Source organism: Magnolia sinica, chromosome 11 (genome assembly GCF_029962835.1).
Source record: "Magnolia sinica isolate HGM2019 chromosome 11, MsV1, whole genome shotgun sequence".
NCBI classification, from domain to species: Eukaryota; Viridiplantae; Streptophyta; class Magnoliopsida; order Magnoliales; family Magnoliaceae; genus Magnolia; species Magnolia sinica.
The window spans coordinates 50,577,600-50,600,392 of record NC_080583.1 but is presented as its reverse complement, the minus strand read 5'-3'; the positions used below and the strand labels follow the sequence as shown (position 1 = coordinate 50,600,392).

The 22,793-nt window shown below is 36.7% G+C and overlaps 1 protein-coding gene across 2 annotated transcripts in view; it reads right to left on the bottom strand.

Moving 5' to 3' along the window:
* Window positions 1-8,351: 8,351 nt before the first annotated feature.
* LOC131219123 (uncharacterized) overlaps window positions 8,352-22,793 on the bottom strand; it is a 35,611-nt gene continuing 21,169 nt past the window's right edge. The window contains exons 2-4 of one of the 2 annotated variants that reach the window (XM_058214121.1): window positions 11,494-11,836; window positions 9,470-9,539; window positions 8,352-9,321 (exon numbers count right to left, since the gene is read on the bottom strand). In XM_058214121.1, coding sequence (XP_058070104.1) covers window positions 9,513-9,539; window positions 11,494-11,836 — 370 coding nt within the window. In that variant the 3' untranslated portion in view covers window positions 8,352-9,321; window positions 9,470-9,512. The remainder of the gene's footprint in view (window positions 9,322-9,469; window positions 9,540-11,493; window positions 11,837-22,793) is intronic. The other variant, XM_058214120.1, reaches the window with a different exon arrangement.

The window sequence follows — 22,793 nt, the reverse complement described above, 5'->3', positions numbered from 1 at the left end:
AACCATAACCTAAACATTTATAGTCCGCACCTTTCGTCAGTAAACTCATATCGAACTCAGTTCGAACATTATGCCTTTGTTTGCGGCACAACGGCAACCTATAGCATGAAATAGATTAGTTATTTCACCAGTTACTTTATTTGAATCCCTAAAATAGATTAGGGTTAGAATTTTTTATCCAAAAATGGAATCAAAATCGCCGGTATAGTGATGTAGGTAAGATGATTCAGCACGTGGAGTGGCGAGATCGAATCCCGGTGACAAACCACAACTCTCTCTCACTTCTCCTCACTTTCTCCTTCTCTTTTCTCACTTCTCTCTCCTAGGGTTTGAAATTTCGTATGGAATGAGAGAGGGGTGGGTTAAGGGTCTTATATAGGCACAGAATTGGTTCAAATGGCCCCATGGCCATGGTATACTTAGGTTATGGCCAAAGGGTGTTTTTGGGCAAATGGGACCATCCGGAGGTCCATTACTCACCTACGGTGTAGGGTAAGTTCCCTGGCAATGGATCTAAGCCAAGTTAAGATTTCGATCCGATCAATTTGTGGATCGACCGTGGAGGACCGGTTTCAGTTCACGACTATCGTCGCTCGATCAAGGCCATAAGTATACCGACATGTGTAGGAAAATTTTCTGATCCAAGGGTGTAGTTGGGTCGAATTCTGCTGAAACCTTAAATTTGGCGTGCAAGTGAAAGGCCCAAATCACTTAAGTTAGAGTTCATTTTTAAAGATATTCGCGTTTCTCACACACTTCGCTCCAGGTTCAAGTTGTGCATTTCTTGGATGCTATTTGGACTCGATTCTGCGATGGATGTCAAGTCCAATAAGGCGGTCATAACCGTATAGTTTTGCATTAATCGAACTTTCGACGCCCGGTCCAAATTCGATACGGAGTTTCAATGTGCTCCCGAGAGCAACTAGGTTTTGAGACTGATCTTAGGTTTCTAGGTGTAATGTTGGATTAACGATTCTAATGGTTTTGGGTCTTCAGTTCGTATAGAAAGTGGTTCGAGCTAATTCCACCGATTATTTAGTTTAGTACTTAATTAATTTTTGTCTAATTTTTAAAGGATTCGGTCCTTGGTAAAATTCGAGGTGGTACTTGTGTCTTTGTACGGATTTTTTCGGGACATTACAATCTACCCCCCTTAAAAATAATTTTATCCCTGAAATTGCCTAAGGGTAATAAGTAAAGGTTTTATTATTTCATTTGCTTAGTTCTGTTGGTTTCAGGTTTATATACGTGTTAGGATATATAGTAACTACACTAGCCTAGCTCATAATGGTCTACCCCCCTTAAAAGTTTCTACCTTTGAGGTTTGAAAAAAAAATGTGCAAATCATCATTGTCGTGCTAAATGTTTGATGATAAAGTTTACCTAAGGGTGGTATATTCTACTCATTATGATTGGGCTAATATGGAAAGACAATTGTGGTTGGCTCAAATTCGATACGTCGATTACCCGCTTGACCAGGGCAAACAACTCGTTATATTCCTTCCTAATCCTGATGGATCCCAGTCTTTTGCTCAGTCAAAGTAGTGAGTCCTTTGGTAATCACCTAGGATTGAGAATTGAGTTAAGCCGCGAATGCCTCGTAGGGATATGGTTCTGAAATTCTGAAATCTAATCATCCTAAGTATTTAAGGAGTATTATAATTCATTAGGAGGTTCAAGCCTCATGTTTATAAGGTTATCCTTCGAGTCTTGTTCAATGAGAGTTCTTGTTTAACCTATGTTTAACTTGGTGGATAATAAATTCTTCCATGGTGCTCATAGTCAAAAGGCTATACTAGAAGGGTTTTCAATATCCTAAAATTATATCTGTGTGTCACCATTTCGATCATATGGCTAGTGGGTTATGGGCAAATCACACTTTAGTTTCATTAACTTCGGGAGGGAAGGAAGAGTCGAGAGTTCTAAAATATTTCAAAAGTTTGGAATGTTAGCAACATAAGGCCACGGGGAAGGAAAGGAGAGGGATATCTCCTCAATGCGGTATGAATCTTGAATTTTCAAGGGAATAGGAAACTTATAATATTTTACCGTAGTCCGCCTCTAACATGAGCTTACTGAGTATTAAACTATGAAACTCAATCCTACTCAAGGGTCCTAATTTAATTGCACAAAAACAACTAATATATATATACACACACACACACACACACACACACACACACACACACACATATATATATACACACGAGACCCATGTATGAGGCCCATTTGATGTATTGGAGGCCCATGGGTCGAGGCCCAATGGGATGTACATGAGGCCCATTATAACTAAAATATATCCATATAATTAAATTTAATCACAGGATGATTCCTAGTATGATTATAACTAATTCCTAAATAGACACCAAATACTAAACTTTAATATGAAAAAAATATGACCAGTCTATTGGTAACTCGAAGTTGTAGAAAATTTTCATTTCAACCCTTTTATTATTTATAACATATTTGTCACCTCTAGTTACCATATTATTATTATTATTATTATTTAAATCTTTATAGTAAGCCATTGTTAGGCCTATTCTTTCATATGAATTGATTTAATACTCGAACCCTAATTGCTTTCCTTCAATGACTTCATTATTGACATTCTACGGAAGATTCAGATCCTATTTAGTAATCTAAACTTACGTGTAACCTGGATCAATTTCCTTCGATCCTGGGCCAGTGGGCTATTAGCCCACCAAGCTTTTGTTGCACCTATGAGTGGGTAGATAAGTGTACCTACTTAACCCGACTGAGTTCATAACTTTTCTACCCCCCTTAAAATTTGTTTTTACTCTCAAGGCTCAAGAATCTGTCCTGATCCGTATGTCGGAACAAGGTGTAACTTAAGACCTATCCTTGACATGAGGACGATCTTCCCAGCCAAGAGGCAAAGGAGAAGATTCAGGTACTTGTGATGAGGTCGGGGGGGCTGGAAGTTTAGTATGAGAAGGATGGGTTGTTGGTTCTTCTATGAGGTGATAGGTTCTTTTTTGTCCGAGCCATTATGATCCTTGAAGATATTCGACAGAGTTTTAGGACTTAGTGTGGCCCACTTGAATTATGGATCAAGATGAATTTTGTAATCTTACCTTAAGTATGAGTTTTGAAAGGTTGTGATGAAAAGGTAATGGTTTGCCTGGCGAGTCGCGCAGCAATAGTGAGTTGCGGGGGGAGCTGAGTTGTGCGGCAATGGTTCTGATTTGAAGAAGTGTCGAAAGAAGAAAAATATAAGTCTTGGTATTTATAGGAAGAATGGACCCGAGAGAAGTTGCGTGTGATCCGATTAAGGAGTTGCGTGGGTCCGCACAACTTAATCTAAAAGAAGAATGATTGATCCTCTATTTGCTCTGATGATTGAACAAAAATAGGATCAAGGGGGCATCTGTTGGAGCATAAAATCTGAGTAACAAATGATGGAAAAAGAAAAGACTAGAAGAAAAAGAAGGAAAGATTAAAAGAAAGGAGAAGATGGAAATCAGGGGCAGAAGAGGTTGAGTTGCGCAGGTCCGCGCAACTAATGGATCCACGCATCATGTTTTGTGAATGTGATCTGTTGTATGCCGCGCAACAAGAATATTGTACAGTGGACTCCATAGCACGAAGATCGAGGTCCTACACATGCAGAAGCCTATAAATACCCTCCCACCTCTTCATTTTAAAAGAGACAAATCAGAACCTCTGAAGAAAGACTTTGATACCTCTGTCAGGTATTGAAAGAAGAAGAAATGTCACTTGTTACACTAGACCGCGCAGGATCAGTTGTGCGGGTTCACACAACTGATGGGTCCCCTTAACTACACGTCAAGTTGCGCGCAGATGACTACATACAACCTCCACTTTGCTGAATCATTGTAGTCTTTCCTGGAATTCAAACATTCCTTTAGAAAGTGATTATTTGAACAAATATAGAAAGATGGGGATGTTTAAATCCGCACAACACTTCTCTTATTGAGACAAATGCATTGCAAGCCGAAATGCTTCCAGAACTAATATCCGAACTTACTCAATTCTTATACTTTCGTTATATGTACTTTATTTTGGAATCAAGGGAAGATGAGGATGTAAATGAATTCATAATCAATAAAATATATTTGGATGATTGTTCTCTCTTTCTTTTCTTTGTTATTATTGAATAAGATAATTCCCCCAAATCAAGTACATTCATTTCTTGTCGAAATGATATTGTGGGTTAGAGCCACCAACGCCTCTTTGAGGTTCCCACATTCTTCCATTAACAAGTCTTGTGTGCGCGTTAATTTAGCTAGATATTCATCCATTGAAGATGAGTGGGCCTGACTAGTCCCTCCCATAAAGATTGTCGCTCTCTTACCTTTTGACTACCCCGATAGGGAAGGAGTAGATGACTATGTTGTTAATGATGAGGTCAATGAGAATGATTTTTTGCTTGACTCAGATTGAATGCACCGCAGTCATGGTGAACTAGCTGATTCGAAATGAACCATTTTTTGGGTTAGGTCTTAGAGTGAGTTTTTTACTGTCGATTTTATGGGAGAAACTTCGCTAGTTGTAACAGTTTTCCCTTTCCTTGGGCTTGCGGTGAGGTTGCGACAGACATATTCTTCATTGTGCTTGGCTATGGAGGAAAATTTTGTGGTGTGAGAAGCGTCTCAATCTTTCATGGATGAAGTGGAGGCGGAGCCAAAGCAGGATGGTGTTTCGCAATGTTCCTTGTAATCAGCCATTTTAATATTCTCAATGGGGTCAGGCTTTTAAAGGGAGACTGAGTTCTTCTCTGCCTGGGTACTATAACCATCCATCCATCATCCGCTTATTGTGCCAAGGGTGAGGCTGAGATTAGCCCCTTTGTCACTCGATATTGTTCATTTCACCTTACAATTCCCTTTGGCTTTGTTCATTGTTTTCCTTGAAGGCGGTTTAGTATCATCCTTATGGGCTATGACAAATGCGTTAGCAATGAAGTAGAGGGTCACATTGGCAGGAAGTGAAGTAGACATTGCAGTTGTATTAAAGTATGGTAACTGAACTCAAACAATTCAAAATTAGTTATTCTTATCAATTCGGATTGCATTTTATTTTAGAGATGAAAGTGGGAATGTTCCTATCAAGAGTCACCATTTTAGGTTCGATCCTTAGCAAAGTCACCATTTTGTTTTGATCAAAAACATAGTTTTAGAATATTTACATTTAAGAATAAGGAAAACTTGGATGAAAAAATAATAATCAATGATGTACCCTATTTCTATTCGTTCCTCCCAAAGCCAATTAAAGAGAGACACATGTAATTTTACACTAGTTACATAGTGTATTTAAAATTTGTGGAGATACTTAAAGAGGATTTTATGGGTATACAACTGGTGTTTATCGATCAATGCCACATCATCCATAAAACAATAGTGGTCGAATAAAACGTGGTCGAGTCAGCAAGGGAACTTGGAGCAGTTATCTATATGTGTGGCAAGTTAAGAAGAAATGACACCAAAGGGTCAATAGTGCTGAAGTAATTATAGCAACTGTCAAAATGTAGGAAGATTCCAAATGGCTAGGTTAAGGCTATAAATAACAGAGGAATTTAATAGAAGAAATCGTCTCATTCCAACCACACTAAACCAAACATATCTTTTAATTATTTCTCATTTACATTCCTTATTGTAATTCTTACCTTTATCTGTTATTTACATTTTGTAGTAGTAATCAAGTAGTTGTTAACTTTATCTGTAATTTGAGTCTACGCTCATATGCTAAATTCAGTTCGAGTATCAAGCAAAGTTCTCCATCCAAAGAGGTATTCCGTAGTTATTCTTTGTAGTCGACTGTAAGAATTTTCTTGTTGTTTTATTTGTACTAAAGAGTAAAATTCCTTTCATACGAAAGGCAAATGTATGACCCATTTTCAGATGATGAACCCCACCCATTGACAATCGCCCGGTCATCTTAAACAATGTTGTGCAAGTGGCTGAATAGGCGATCAAGATTATTATATCCCGATCATATACGGTCGATTTTTGACGTATCTGCCTATCTTGGTACTTGGGGTCATAGTTGTTCGGTTTGAATTTAGCCGCACATTCAATTCTAGCACGCCCGCACTAACCACGTGATTGAGATTGAAATAACAGCAACAGTCGGCACACAACTTTATTGATATTAGTTCTTATTATAATCCTTACATTGCCCTTGATTCTAAAATAAAATGCAATTAGCAACAAATAATGGTTAAAAAAATAATTTCGGCAACATTTCATTCCCTACTGAAGATCCGTTGAAACGACAGTAAAGTTGAGTGGGTTTTGAACTCTTTCTGTATACTCCCAAAAGATGTTGTCCTGAACTTAGAAAATACTTGAACCCATTTTCTTGCAAAGAAGTTGTGCAGTCGCGCTAGACTGATAAGTTACACAGTCATGTAACTTGCTTAAGAGTCTTTAATTACTTCAACTCCGATTTCCTTCGTCTCCAGGATACACTGGGATACACTAACTATGGCCAGTGTATCTCTCCTGAATAGGAGTTGAAATTTATAGGCACTCACACGTATGAAACTATGATTTCGCAAAACTTATATAAGTTGCGCGAATGGGTCAATCTTCTTCTGATTTATACAACAGTTACGCAGCCATGTAACATAAGTTAATTGTGCGGTCATGCAACAATTTCGTCCATAGATGTACGCAAACTAACATGTCTACATAGGTTTCCTGAGTTCTTCCTTTTGATGGGCCCGTGCAACTCATTCTAATTACATAGTTGCAGAACTTATATGTTTAATGAATTTTCTACCTTAACACCCATATACAGACCAACGATGTAAGTGTGAAGGATATAGAAGCAACAAGAAAACCCTAGCAAAGGTTTCACCACCTTGACGATCTATAAAAAGAGCAATCAAAGAAAAGCTAGAGACCCTACACCAAACACATCAGTCTATCTTTTATTTATATTTCCTTTATGTTTCTTAACGTAGCTTAATTTAGCTTAGTTATTGCCTAGCAACCCCCACTATAGTACCTTAGGAGTAGAGATAGTCTTTCTGCAACCTTAAGTCGTACATTGTGATCTTTAAAGTTCTAATTTGCTTGATCACGCGCCTCGATTCGTCTGTTCCGATAGGTGTATCAGGTGTTTATCCCTTTCCATTTTTTGTTTATTCATTTAGTTATCTCGCAAGTTGTTGGTTGTAATAAACATCATTTTACAATGTGTAATGAAATTGACAACATTTTTACCTTATTTAATTTGAATGTATATCTTTGTTCATTTGAAAAGTGTTTTGAACTAAGTGTTGGTGAAAGAACAAGTTCTTAAGACCATAGACTCACATCTATTGTCACAAGGCAAAAATAACTCAGGCGAAAGGATTAACCTCCTTTCCTTTCACTAGTTGCCCGAATGAAGTGCAATATTAGTGGCCGAGAGAACTCTCGATGTTTAACCCCGGTCTCCAATCTATCCCTATCATTGAAGGGGACACCAACAATTCAATGAACCATAAGAGTCAGGCAGACTTTGCATGCATGAGCATCTAATTCACATGGGTGCAATGGGTATTTACGGGCTGAAATCACAACTCAAAACCTAGATTCACTTGCTAGAATTGCAACCTTTCCTTTAGTAAATACCCATTGCACCTGTGAATCTAGGTTTTGAGTTGTGATTTCAGCCCGTAAATACCCGTTGCACCCGTCCTGACTTGGTGCCAACTCGACCCGACTCGGCACTTGTGACTGAGTTGGACTCAGTCTGGATTAGTCCAGGCCTGACCCGGACTCGGATCGGGTCAGGCATGCTAGAATCGGTACCGAGTCGGGTCAAGTTCAGGTCAGGCCTATTTCAAAACCGGATCGAGTTGGGTCAGCCCTAACTCAATACGACACAACTCAATGCCCAGCTCTAAGTAGGTATCATAGTTGAAGGGGACCCTGGTGATTGATACAAATATGCACTCCTTAATGGGGATGGAAGTTGGGTTTTAGTTGGTGTCCAACCACGTACATGATAGTTGAAGAAAACCCTATTCTTATACTCTTTTTAAGAACTATGTTTAAGAACATAACTACCAAATGAAAGTCATCAAGGGCAGTCGCATTCAATAGATATGAGTTATATGACATGCCTTTTCATTAATTGGTGGTGAATTTATTTTGGATTAATTACACACTGCTAATTATTCATGTTATTCTACTAATTCATTGTTATTTTATTCTTCTATATATTTTTACCTAGTTTTGCCCATTCCTTATTCCAGGGTGTTTTGACAAACAAGAGTCAGCTCATCTTTTGGTTATTTAAACAAGCCATTGACTAACACTGGATAGACTATCCAGGGACAGAACTTCCACTGCATCCAAAGGGACCTTAACATCCACGCTATTTAACTTTGAGATCATTGCAGGAAAAGCATACTCCACAATATAATCTTTCTCTATTCAAGGTCTGGTCATATGCTCCTATAAAACCAAACTAATTTCTAACAGAAAAAAGGTTTTGATTGGTGACATTCAACATTGCCATTTGAACGCTGCACAACTTACATGACATCTTACCAACCCTTATTGCATGCAACTACAACAGATTCCACAATTTTGTAAACTGGATACATGATCATCTGCAACATAATCTCTCTACCGTGTATGATGTAATCTCAATGACTATAATCATTCCCACTGAGTGTGGGCACATCAGACCAACTTATTTTATCCAGCACTAAGTAACGGGAGATCCATAAATATAGAAAGATACCTATACCACCCTAAGCTTGCAATGGTACCGAGTAGATGTGGGGCCTAAAGGGATGTATCCACACAATCCAACCTGTCTATCAGATTCTTCACCTCAGAAAACACTTGGGACCAAAAACTCGGCCCAATCCAAACTAAGTTGGTACACAGCAAAGTATATGATCTAGGAGGGAATGCCCACTCTTCAATTTCACAAGGGTTTATGATAGTTGCAAAACATCCTGAATTTTGGCCAACCCTTCATCTGGACTGGAAGAAGAGTCCAAACGGCCGTGATTTTATATAAACAACACGACGGTCCCCACATGCAAATCAACAGTAGTTGTTCCCTCTCAATATGTTTGCTGTACTGTCGCTCATCTGAGTTTTGGATCAGACTGATTTTTGGGCTAGTGGGGTTTCTGAGGTGACGCATGTTATGGACAGGTGGATTCCGTGACTACCTAACTGGGCCCCACATCTGCCTAGTACCACAGTAAGCTCATCGTGGTCCGGGTACCACTTCAGTGTGACCCTTCTAGAAATGCATATATTACTCGTCAATTAAAAAGACCACATTATCTTCTTTGCAAAATTCATGGGTCGTGTGATCCACCACCTGTAGGAAAAAGAAAAAGAAAAAGAAAAAAAAAAAAAAAAACTGATTATCTTCGAACAACAACACAATGATTTAATGTGGGTGCAGCTGTGGGTGTGTGTTTGTATTAGCTGCAGGTGGTACAATCTACCAACTCTGTAAGCCTTACATGACAGTAGACTGATATCTGGAATTAGTCCATTTTGTGATGACTAAAGACCATGACCCTTTCTGTTATTCCAAAACACACAAGGGATCAGGAGAGCTTAAACTGTCGTTGATTTTGATGCCAAAAATAATTAAAAAATTAAATTAAATTAAAGGTGGACTCATTGATTTCAACCATCCATCTGCATGTATCCTATTCAGTATAAAATCTTAAGGCTAAGCAATGATTGCCAACATATCAGATTAATGAGAATAACGCAATGAACCCAAGAGACCCAACTGAGTCTGAAACCAGCGTGTTCTTGGGACCACACATGACAGATTAATGAGAATAATGCAATCAAATCTTTACCCGAATGGATGAATCTGAAAACCCAAAAAAAAAAAAAAAAAAACGCGAAACAAGAAGAAGAAGAAGATACAACAAAAAACATCTTATGTAACTCCCAATTGTCTAGAACATGATACTAGATCTCTATTTTTTAACTACAGTGGATTCTGTCTGCATGTAAATTAGTTATCTGTCAGTTTCTTTGATGTGTAGTGAACAGATTTTTCCAGAAATAGTGCAGATATCAGAATTTTTATTCCGGCAACACAATCAAGTGCATTTCCAAATGTTTGAATGCAAAGAAAGATGATTCAATAAGGCATTGAATGATTGGATGGAGCAAAGAATCGTTGTTTCGCAGGTTTGTTTTGGTCAGACAACAAGTGCTGAGAGTTTGAATTGTTAGGTCCTTAATATAATTGCGGCATTGATGCTGCTAATTTGAGGGTAGTATGCAGAGGCAGAGCCACTCAATAAGGCAGAACAGATTGTATCATTATTGGTTATGAGGACTGTTAGTTGTATGCCAAATCTCCACTGTTAGGGGTTCATTTGGCACCGCAGATTTGGGTGGATTAGAGGGTATTCCGAATCCATGGGATTTCAAATCCTCAATTTTGGTTAGTTTTGCAATCCCTCCCTTTTGCCTGGATTACCAATCCTCTCTTCTTTTTTCTCACTTCTAAAGGCTGGAGAGTCATTTGTGTAACATGTGTTACTAAGCTACTAATCTATTGCACACATGACATATGGCCCGTTGATGATATCCCAAAACAATCAAAATATTAATTGCATAACTAAAATTACATTCACAGAATGATCTGAGCAGTCCAAACATTGGCCGTGTAAATCAACAATTGAAAAACTTTGGTTAGTCACTCGGTTGTGATCCTATGCTTGTGGCTCATCTAAGGCTTGAAATTTCACCATTTTTGGCCAAAGTATATATTTCAATGGGTTTGTTATAATCATTGTGTCAGACATCACATATTTACACTAATTAGGGATACTAAAATTGATTTAGTAATTAAACTCAAACTCCTGTAAATATAACTACACAATTAAAGTGCATAGTTATTTCTGGATTATAGGGGATTTTGAATCCAAGGTGCCAAACACAACTAGGGAATTCTGAATCCAAGGTATTTCATATCCAGGGGATTTCCAATCTGGGTATTCCGAATCCACGGTGCCATAGGTGTCAGATTGATTGGGACCAGTTGCCTTTCTGGAACCTACCTATGCATAATCTAGGTTAGCCTTCATATGTGAGTAAAACTCAACACTAACAATTTTAATGAATTTCCAGATTAAATATGCAAGAAACGATCACTTGAGCAAATATATATATTCTTGCATTTGTATCCATCAGCAGTATGGGGGCATTTAGTCCAAAGAAAAAGCAGTGTATGAATTTCCTTTTCTGACTTGACATCAACAAGATATTGGAAATGAAAAGAAAATGCAATTCAAGTACCTGGTCCATGTTGACTATGACCAGAATATGCATTCTGGGACTTGCAATTTCATCATTCAAATGCAGGCATGTGGTGCAGCAGTTGACAAAAAAGGAAAAAAAAATGAACGTAAAAAGGATATGCAGACTCGGTTAGCAACAAGATATCATGGAAATGATATGTTCATATGGAAGATGTGAAAGGTAATAGAAACTGCAAAAGGAGAAAGATGCTAACATTGGTATTGCTCAATTCCAGATTGTAGAAATCCATCGTCTTCATTTTGAATAAAGGGCCGGCATGCCACGTCCCAATGTTAAGCTTCAAAAACTTGGGACCAACTACTCGGAAAACGCGCACAGCATCAGGAGCAGGAGGCACATAATAATGACCACAACTTGACTGTACAACTTTACAGCCCATTTCAACACCTATTTTATTTGTATTCAAAATAGAAGCCTTAGCAACACCAAGATACCATTCCTGGCCACCTATCGAACCAAGGCACTGGGTCACACTTGCATGATGAGTAATTTTAGAAAATTTAAGTTGCTGATCTTCCAGATGCATGATATAGAACCTGCCAATAGTAAAATATGTACTATTAGCTCTTATAGTAGTTGCGCCAAGTAAAAATAGTAAAATTGGCAATCAAATGAATTCATGAAAAGACAATAAAAAGGGTAGGTCAAGGCAGCAATGATAATTCAAATCTCGAGAGTTGTAGGAAAAAATGTCCCCTAAAAGTTCCAACATATGCTTCTGGATAGGCCTGAATTCAAAGGTTAAAGGGAAAAACAAACATGTATATTTTGTGTGACAATCATATCGTTTGACCTTTGCAACAATAATGGAAGCATCACACCCATAGTAAAAGAGAGAAGTATGTTATAAACCAGCTAAAAGCCCGACACTACTCGAGTCACCCTTCACTCGTGTGTAAAACTAGTGTTCGAAGTATCAATATCACCACATGTTTCGTTGACCAAAGATACGGAAACAATATCAATATCGCCAATGTTATCACCGATAACCGAAAATGGGAGGAAACACTGGGGAAACAATGAAATTTTCAGTGAAACTTCAGGAGATGCTAGAATACACATATTTACATATTTAGAAATCAAAAAATTACAAAAAGAATGCTTACATAATAAGTTTCCATTTAATGGGGGGCTAAAAGCCTATGTTGTCATAAGAAATCAATCTATCCATCCAAACATCCGTTGATATTTCGGAATATTGACAACACGATTTTTCGCCAAGAAAACATCAACAACTACAAAGAAAATAAAAGATTGTGGTCTCGATATCACCCATGTTGCGATAATGATAATATCGCAATATGATGATATTATCATCGACAATTTGAACACTATATACAACCATGCACCCATAAAAATTTTGAAATAGAAATTTTTTTAATAAACAGATTTTTTAAGATATTGACACATTGGTGATATTATCGAAATATCCTCAATACACTTGTGACACAAGCAACACACAAAATTAACACAATCGAAAATATTAGCGATATAGATACATTAGCGATACAAGCGACACCTGAAATTTATACAATCAAAAATGTTGACAATACATTGGCGATATTGATACATTGGCGATACTTAGTGATACATAGTCGATACTTGGAATTTATGAGACTACCAGTGTTATCATTATTGCTACTGGTGTTATCGGTATCACCGAGCTAGAGATACGGATAATATCAGGGATACTTTGAACAATGTGTACAACCAACAACATGCATTAGAGCTTGGCTAGGATGCTACAAAACACATTAGGGAAGAACTTGTATTACACTAAAAGAATGTTACTACTCCAAGGAATTCTCTCTAAGGAACTAGTACCCAATACAGAGATCTCACCACTATCTTGGCCTAAGAACTTCCAAATATCTTACATCAATAGCTTGGATGATGGCGCTTGGCATTCATCCAACAAAAAAAATTGTCGAATGACCAAGGAACCATCTAAAACTATGATATTCTACACAAGCTAGCTACAAAATAAAGATTAAAGAGAGATTTTAGTCAGATATTTTTTTTTATGTGCTTTCTCTATTTTGAATGTGAGGGGTATTTTAGTCATTTTACCACTCCAGTGGCACTATTATAATTCTCTTCATTCTCATTAATGTAAATAGGTTAGTCTATCATAATGATAGACTGATCACTTCTCTCCCCAAAATTTTTATCCTCTTATCTCTCTTTTTTTCTCTATCCTTATTCTTCTTCTTCATATTTTTCTTATTGTCCACTTTTAGGGTTTCTTTAAACTCAGCTTGGTATCAGAGCGAGGCAGAAGAAGTTTTACAGATTTCTAAGTTGATCACTACTATAGTGACTTGTTAGCATCAGCATTCATATGGTTGACGCTGGCACGTGTACAAATTTTACAAACAAGGTTGCTCAAGAAGGGTATGATCTGAAAAAGCTTAATTTTATATGAGTATGACTGATTTTAGTAGAATTTTTTAGGCTAACTTGAGGTAAGTTTCCAGCCAATCTTTGCATTCATGAAAAAATGCCCTATATCATGTTTTTTTTGAGATATCCTCCAAATCAATTGATGTTTCATTGTAAATCCAGCACATAGTAAATCGTTTTACCCTAATGGTCATCTATAGACTTCTATTGCACAGAATCCAGAGATTTGTGGAGTTTCAACTGACTTTTGTAGATCGGCCACACGTTTTTGGTTTTTCCCAAATCGTTCAATAGACCAGCTGTTTGGTATATATTCAGTTGTTATTTGAGAAAATTATCAGCCCACTTTTTTAGTGATATAAAGAAGTATTTGATATTTTTGAAAATCAGTATCTGTTTGTGAAGGATTGACTACGTTTCTTTGGGGTTTTCTTCCATTTTTTTAGCTATACACCATGCAATCTGTGTATGTCCATGTCATTTAGCACTAATTGACCTCCTTTAGCCCTAACTGATGCACTATTGAGTATGATTGCATCCTTTTACTGCTGTGTGAACTACATGTCATGTTAAGGTTCACATATTTGGTGAATTGGGACTGTTTTGAGGTGGAAGAAGATACACTGTAGGTCGGTCACACACACACACACACACACACACACACACACACAGGTTAGCCAACGGCTTGGAAGCTAACATAGAAGACAAACTCTCTTCATAAGCTATTATGGGATCTTCTTATTTATGCACATTGTTGATCACAAATGTAAATTTGAATGGCAATAATTACATGCAATGCACACAAAAGTAAATTGTCAAATTTCGTAGACAAAATATATATTGTATGGAACTTTAGCTCAATTCAACATTTCAAGAATTGAGTGTAGCTCAACATCTCAAAATTAAAAGGATCGGAAGAATCAATTGTATGCCAACCTATAGGTAAAGAAGACCTTAGGAGTGACCCTAGGTTAAAGTACATCTTAGTGGCTTTTCTAAGTTGTAACTTATTGTGTTATTGTTTTAGCTTTCTGGGTAGTTTGGCTAGCCTAACCCTTCCTTCGGCCAACCGTACTATCTTGGGTAAGCCGGACAACAGCCATAGGGGTCTTCGGCCCAGTTTCCAACAATGGCTTGCCATGGTATCCATGGCTATTCGGCCGACCAAACCATGTCTCCTGCCAGCCGAATTCTGTCTCTGGAAAGCCTAAGGTTGAATTAAATCTTATCCCGTGAAATTTGCTAGCTATTGAGACAAAATCATGAAACTCCAGCCAAGCTACGGGATTATTAGGCTGACCGAAGCTCTAATCCTTTTGTTATAAATATGGCTAATTTCTCACTATTTTTATACCAAAAAAAGTATTTAAAAATTTAAAAAAAAAAAAAAAAAAAAACTTCTTCTTTTCAAGCTATTTGCATTGTCTTTCATATATTATATTTTAGCTTATTCAATTCTCTTCTCAAGCCTTGTTAAATCAAATAGAGAGCGGCATATACTCAACTTGAGAATATTAGATTGAATTTACAGCTTATAGGAATTTTCTTTTTGAAAAATTAGCTATCTTTGAATCCTTCTTGATTGTGCATACATTGAATTATCTTCATCTGAGAAAAGAAAGGATTACTACATCTATTGAAGCTACATCTTCAAAGGCTTCACTAAAATCTTCGCTTCGATTCGCGTCTTCAAGAAGATACATTCTCGTTTGGCAAATTGCTTTTACTTAGGTTGAATGAGATTGCCTGGAAAAAAATCGCATCGGGTTGAGAAATGATAAGCCCATTAAAATCACTTAAGGTTAGTTGTAATAGCCTGTGAAAATCACAAAATGTATGAGGTTGTTAAGGTTAGCCTGTGAAAACCTTTGTTATAGTGGAAAGCCAAAATTACGTGGAGAAGTCATTTTTGAAGTGGAGTAAGTGTGAGTTAACACTGAACTATTATAATTATGTTTGTCTTGTGGTGTTTAATAATCTTTTCCTTGTGTTTATTATCTTGAAATACTGAGATCGAGAAAGTCATGAAATAAAGTTGTCCTACCTAAGAGATTAGGCGAAGGTTATTCTACGACTCAATTGAAATCAATATTTCAATATTTCTTCAAAGGCTTCACTAAAATCTTCGCTTCGATTCGCGTCTTCAAGAAGATACATTCTCGTTTGGCAAATTGCTTTTACTTAGGTTGAATGAGATTGCCTGGAAAAAAATCGCATCGGGTTGAGAAATGATAAGCCCATTAAAATCACTTAAGGTTAGTTGTAATAGCCTATGAAAATCACAAAATGTATGAGGTTGTTAAGGTTAACCTGTGAAAACCTTTGTTATAGTGGAAAGCCAAAATTACGTGGAGAAGTCATTTTTGAAGTGGAGTAAGTGTGAGTTAACACTGAACTATTATAATTATGTTTGTCTTGTGGTGTTTAATAATCTTTTCCTTGTGTTTATTATCTTGAAATACTGAGATCGAGAAAGTCATGAAATAAAGTTGTCCTACCTAAGAGATTAGGCGAAGGTTATTCTACGACTCAATTGAAATCAATATTTCAATATTAGTTGTTAATCTTTTCCTTGTGTTTATTATCTTGAAATACTGAGATCGAGAAAGTCATGAAATAAAGTTGTCCTACCTAAGAGATTAGGCGAAGGTTATTCTACGACTCAATTGAAATCAATATTTCAATATTAGTTGTTGTGAATTTGTTCTCTGAAATTGTTTTAACAAAAAATTGGTTAAATCCTACCCCCCCCTCCCGACATCGATAGCTCCACCTACAAGTGGTATCAGATTAGGTTGCTCTTAATTGGATTCACTTCCTAGGGCTAGATCCGAAGCTATAAGAGGTCAAATTTCGATAACTTATACATATCCAGGCCACCTCCCTTTCATGGCTCTAACTATTCATATTAGAAAGCCCAGATGAGGATCTTCCTCAAATCCATATATGAAAGTGTGTGGCAAGCCACTATGACTCAATGGTCCCCTCCTGTGATGGAAGTAATAGTGGAGGATAGAATCACATTTATAAAAGTAGCCCACAACTTACGAACAAATACTCAGAAAAGTGCAAGTAGCGCTAATGCAAAAGCCTTGAATGCCATAACTTGTGCCCTCTCACTGGATGAATTCAAAAGAACCATTTCATGTGAAACGACAAAACAACCATGGGACTTGAAATGACCCATGAGATAACTAATATTGTGAAAAAAATCTAAGATTCAAATCCTCACAACCAAATTTGAGAAAATTCATATGGAAGAAAATGAGACATTCATGGACGTCAATTCTATGTGGAGTCTTGGAGAAAGTATCCCTAAAAGCAAGGTTTGTGCAAAAATACTAAGATCATTACCCAAACAGTTCAATTCCAAGGTTACTGTTATACAAGAATTGAGGGATACTGACAAATGAAGGTTGAGGAATTGGTTGGATCTCTTCAAATATATGAGCTAAATTTGAAAGATTCGAAGAACAAGTCTATATAGCCCTCAAATCCCCTAAGTCCAAATTAAAGGTAATGAATGAAATTTTGGATAATGAAAAAAATGAGGATGATATGGCTTTATTGACGAAGAAATTTTATGAAGTTTTCAAAAACAAAAAGAAATTTGATTTTCAAAAAACTTTTGACAAGAGAAAGGGCAATTCTAGCTATTGGAAAGCTAAATCCAAAGACACCCAATGTTACAACTGCTATGAGTTTGGGTATCTTGCTTCAAAATGTCCAAAAAAGGACAAATTAAAAAGAAAATATATGATTGCCAATTGGGATGAATCATCAGAATCTGATGAACCAGATCAAGAAGTAAGAGATCAAAATACATTCATGATAATAGCTAGAGTCACTACTCTAGCAGATAGTGAAACATCTGGATATGAAACTCCCAAGAGTGAATCTGAAAATGAAGAAGACCTTCAAGAAGCATATGATGCTCTCTTCAGAGGAAGTTGCAAAATTGCATCGAAATTGAAAATGCAAAAGAAAAGGTGTGAGGAATTGCAATTAGAACTTGAAAAAATTGTTTTGGAACAATCTCACTTTTCTTATTGTTTTGAAAAATCCAAACTAGATTTAAGTATACAAAAAAAAATAAAATAATGAACTTCAAACTCTCAAGCCTGATTATGAGAAATTGAGGATTGAAGTTTCTTCACTTCAGAGTTCAAAGGATACTTGGAATTATACCCAAGGAGACGAAAAACTTTAAAAATTACTAACCTCATCTTGTCCGTATGGTGATAAGTCTGGCCTTAGCTATAATAGATATAACAATTTAAAGCCTAAGACTTCCACTCCTACCTTTGTGAAAGGAGAATCCTCGAACACTAAAGTGGAAACTCAAAAAGGGACTGAGTTTAATCACAGAAAGACTATCTTCAAAAATAAAAAACCCTTTCAAGAAATTTTTTTTTTTTTAAAGTGAAAAACTTTGCCAAAAACCAGAGATATCAAAAATAAATAAATAAATAACAATCATATCCTCTTGCTGATAAAATTGTAGACTTGCTCCAAGAGTTGTTGAAAGCCAACTCAAACAACAAAGGAGTAAACAGGAGAAAAAGGAGAAATCCTAACTCCCAAAGACAACAAAAGGAAAGAGACCTTCTAAAGCCTAAAACAATCAGGAAGTAGGTTCCAAAGGTTAAATGTCTTGTCATCCGCACAGCTTTCAAAACAAGTAGCCATTCTAGATGGTACCTGGACAGTGGATTTCTAGACATATGACAAATGATAACGCCATTCTCTCAAATTTCAACAAAATTGATGGTGGCTCAATTACATTCAGAGATGGAAGCAACTACAAAATCATTGGTTAAGGGAATGTACATCTTCCTAACTTACCTATATTTGAAAATGTTTTATATGTTAAAGGATTGAAACATAACCTTTAGTCTATCTCAAATTTGCGACAATGATCATAGTATAACATTTTTAGATCGTGGATGTGAGATAATTAGTAAAGAAGGAAATGTGGTATTAAATGGTCACAGAACTTCTAAGAATTGCTATATAATAGATGACATTAGCTCAACAAACTTTTCATGTTACATGGTCCAAACAGACGAGACTAAATTATGCCACCAATGTCTTAGACATGTAAATTATAGAGATCTTTACAAGTTGAGCAAAAGAGATCACTTGCGAGGCCTACCTAAGTTGAGTAAGAAAGAGAATAAAATATGTGGTCACAAGAAAGTGAACTCCTTGGCCACTATTAGACCTCTTGAACTTCTCCACATGGACTTGGTTGGACCAACAAGAACGAAGAGTAGAGGAAAGAAATATTTCTTAGTTGTAGTTGATGACTACACAAGATATTCTTGGGTCGCATTCTTAAGAGAAAAGTTGGATGCTTTTGACTAAGTCAAAAGGCTTATTAAACACATCCAGACTGAAAAAGAGTTGTTTGCGGTCATAACAAGGAGTTATCATAGAACAGAATTCAAGAAAAGCAATTTTGAAAAATACTGCAATGACCATGGTATATTGCATGAATTTTCGGCTCCTAAAACACCCCAGGCAAATGGTGTTGTTGAGAGGAGGAATAGGGTGTTACAAGAGATGGCAAGTGTTATGTTGAATAGTATGAAATTGCCTAAATATCTATGGGTTGAAGTTGTGAATAATGCTTGTTATATAATCAACCGTGTTTATATTAGAGTTGGGAAAATTAAAACTGCCTATAAAATGTGGTTTGAGAAAAAGCCCAATGTAAAATTTTTTGTACTTTCGGAAGCGAGTGTTACATTTTATGTGACTGTGAAAATTTGCGAAAGTTTGATGCAAGAAGTGATGAAAGCATATTCTTAGGATATGTAGTAAATAGTCGAACATCTCGTGTTCTAAACAAGAGAACTTGGGTAATACAAGAATCTATAAATGTTGTAATCGATGATCAATCGATCAATCTCAGTCTTCACCAAGATGATGGTAATGGTGATATCATTCTGATTAATCAAAGTGAACCATCATCCAAATCAGATATCACTGATTTTATATTAGAAAAAGACCATCTAACAAATCAAATTCTTGGTAATCCTCTTTTTGGTGTTCAAACCAGAAGACAACTGGAAAATACTTGCCATCATGTTTGCTTTACTTTCCAAATTGAACCGGCCAACATAAATGAAGTGTTGGCTGATGAAAGTTGGATTTCGGCTATGCAAGATGAATTGGATCAATTTATAAGAAATGATGTGTGGTATCTTTTTCTTAAACCATCTGATAAAAATATTGTTAAAACCAAGTGAATTTATAAAAATAAATAAATAAATAAATAAAAATCAGATGAGCTTGGGAATATTATTAGAAGCAAGGCACGACTGGTTGTGCAAGGTCATACTCAAATAGAAGGAATTGATTATCATGAAACCTTTGCAATGGTTGCTTGCCTTAAATTAATCAAATTGTTTATCTCTGTTGTTTGCTATAAGAATTTTAAAATATATCAAATAGACATCAAGAGTTCTTTTCAAAATGGTAACTTAAATAAGGAAGTATATATTGAACAGCTTAAAGGTTTTGAAGATCCCAAACTTCTTGATCATGTGTACTGTTTTAAGAAAGCTTTATATGGTTTAAAACAAGCCCTTAGAGCATGGTATGAAAAGCTGACTAAATTTTTGCTCAACCATGAGTTTTGAATGGGAAGTGTAGACGAAAATTTGTTTGTTAAAAAAATCCAATGATGATATCTTGATTGTTGAAATCTATGTTGATGATATTATTTATGGATCTACATGTGCTAATCTATCATCTAAGTTTGTAAAACTTATTAAATCTGAATTTGAAATGAGTATGGTTGGTGAGTTAAACATATTTCCTTGGACTTCCAAGTAAAGTAGCTTGAAGATGGAATTTTCATTTCCCAAACCAAGTATGCACAGAATTTGGTTAAGAGGTTTGGATTTGAAACTGGGAGAAATTATAATCTCTCATGAGTACAACACTCGGATTATCCAAGGATGAATCAAGTAAAAGTGTTGATTCTCATTTTTATCGAAGCATGATTGGTAGCTTGCTATATCTAATAGCTAGTAGACCAAATATTTCATTTAGTGTTGGTATTTGTGAAATGTTTCAATCTGATCCTAAAGAATCACATCTCTATGCTATCAAACACATAATTAGATATGTTGCAAGCACTACTAGTCTTGGTCTGTGGTATCCTCATAATACATCAATTCAACTAGAAGGATATATTGTTGCGGATTGGGTAGGAAATGTAGATGATAGAAAATCCATTAGTGGTGGATGTTTTTACATTGGAAACTGTCTAGTCTCCTGGATGAGCAAAAAGCAAAATTCATTATCCTCATCTACTACAGAAGCAAAATACATTGCTGCAAGAAATGCATATACTCAACTAATGTGGATGAAGCGAATGTTGGCTGATTACAACATAAATCAAGATACAATGAACCTGTATTGTGATAACACCAGTGCAATCAATATATCCAAGAATCCTATTCAACACTCTCGAACAAAATATATTGACATCAAATATCATTATATACAAGAGTTAGCTGAAGAGAAAATAATTATGCAAGAATATATTTAAACTATAAAGTAGCTAGTAGATATTCTAACCAAACTGCTTGACAGTATTAAAATTTTAAATTTAAGGCATAATGATGCAGGATATGAAATTTAACTATGATATGCAAGATTTCAGGCTTAAGATCATACTATTCAGAAACAATAACATAAAAATTCCACATCCCACACAAGTTCTAACATTCAAGCAAGGGGAATCTATGCGGATCCAGGCCTACACGGGCTAGGACTGGATCAGTAAAATTATGAACCAAACGATGCTCAAAGGGAAATAGAAATCATCCACACATGCACAGTAACCAGTCCCTAATCCAAGGGATTCACCAATTTCAATTCAAGGAACCCTAGGGTAAAAAAAAAAAAAAAAAGGACAAATAAATTAAGGATAATGCAATCTAGGGTTAAGGTTTATGGAAATAGGTATAAAAAGAGAGAAAATAAGAAGGAAAACCTGAACCGATGAAAGTCCACGTGTGCGGACAGTGGTAGGGCTTGGCGCACGTGTGAGCGGGGCCCAATTCCCCAAACAACCTCATTGGCCTTAGTTGGCCAAGGGAGGTTTTCAAAACCACCATGTTTCGTGGAGATCTGACGTACGGTCTGTGTGCAGTGCTCCACCGAAGTTTCTGCCCTCCTACAAGGCCAGATTCTAGAAACTGGCTGTAGGGATAAGAACGGCTGCAAAAACTGGTGGATTCAAAGCAAGAATGATTGTAGAAGGTGAGATATATGGATGGAAGAAGGTAGGGGCAGATTAAGATAGGCGCGGCTTCGCACCATAGTAGTTAGCCCTTCGAAAAGGGAGGGCTTCGTACCCACTTGAATTTTTCCACAACTCAAAACTCAGAGAATTAAAAAAAACACGCAAGAATTTTTATTTATTCCATGAATCAAAAGAACTACAAGGGGTGCTATTTATAAGAAAACCCTATACCCCAAAACTCACACCTCGTGTCGAACCTATTACTTAGCGATGAAGTAAATCAAAATAAAAACTAATCAAAGAAATCTAAAGTGTTCATGACGTTCTAAATAACATAAATAAGCAAAACCTAAAATATGAACTTAATCCGACCAGTGAGCCACGATCATGAGATCCCATGATGGGCTTTACTTGACTATCGAGCCCACTCTTTTAACCAAAACTCCATCTTCTAACCAGAGGCCCTCCCGGAACGCGTCATCGAGCCGATCATCGGTGGAGCCATCTTCCTGGCATACGTTCGGGGTGATGTCCCCATCAATTCTCCCCGCCTGCGAAGATTTCCCCGCTGGCGAAATAAAACTCCTGAATTGCTCCAAAATGTCAGAATCAAGTCTCATAAGCTCATCCTCAATGAGCCACGTGTTGTCTGAAGCTGGGCGCGACTTCCATTTAATCAGATACTTCTGAAACCGCCGTCCGACATTAAAACTATCTCATGGTCTAGGATATCCTCTATTTCCTCGCTGGGTGTGTGAAGGCTAGGTATGGGAGGTAGAGGCAGGGAAGAAAGGTCGGGAAGAGGCCATGGATCAAGGGATAAATTT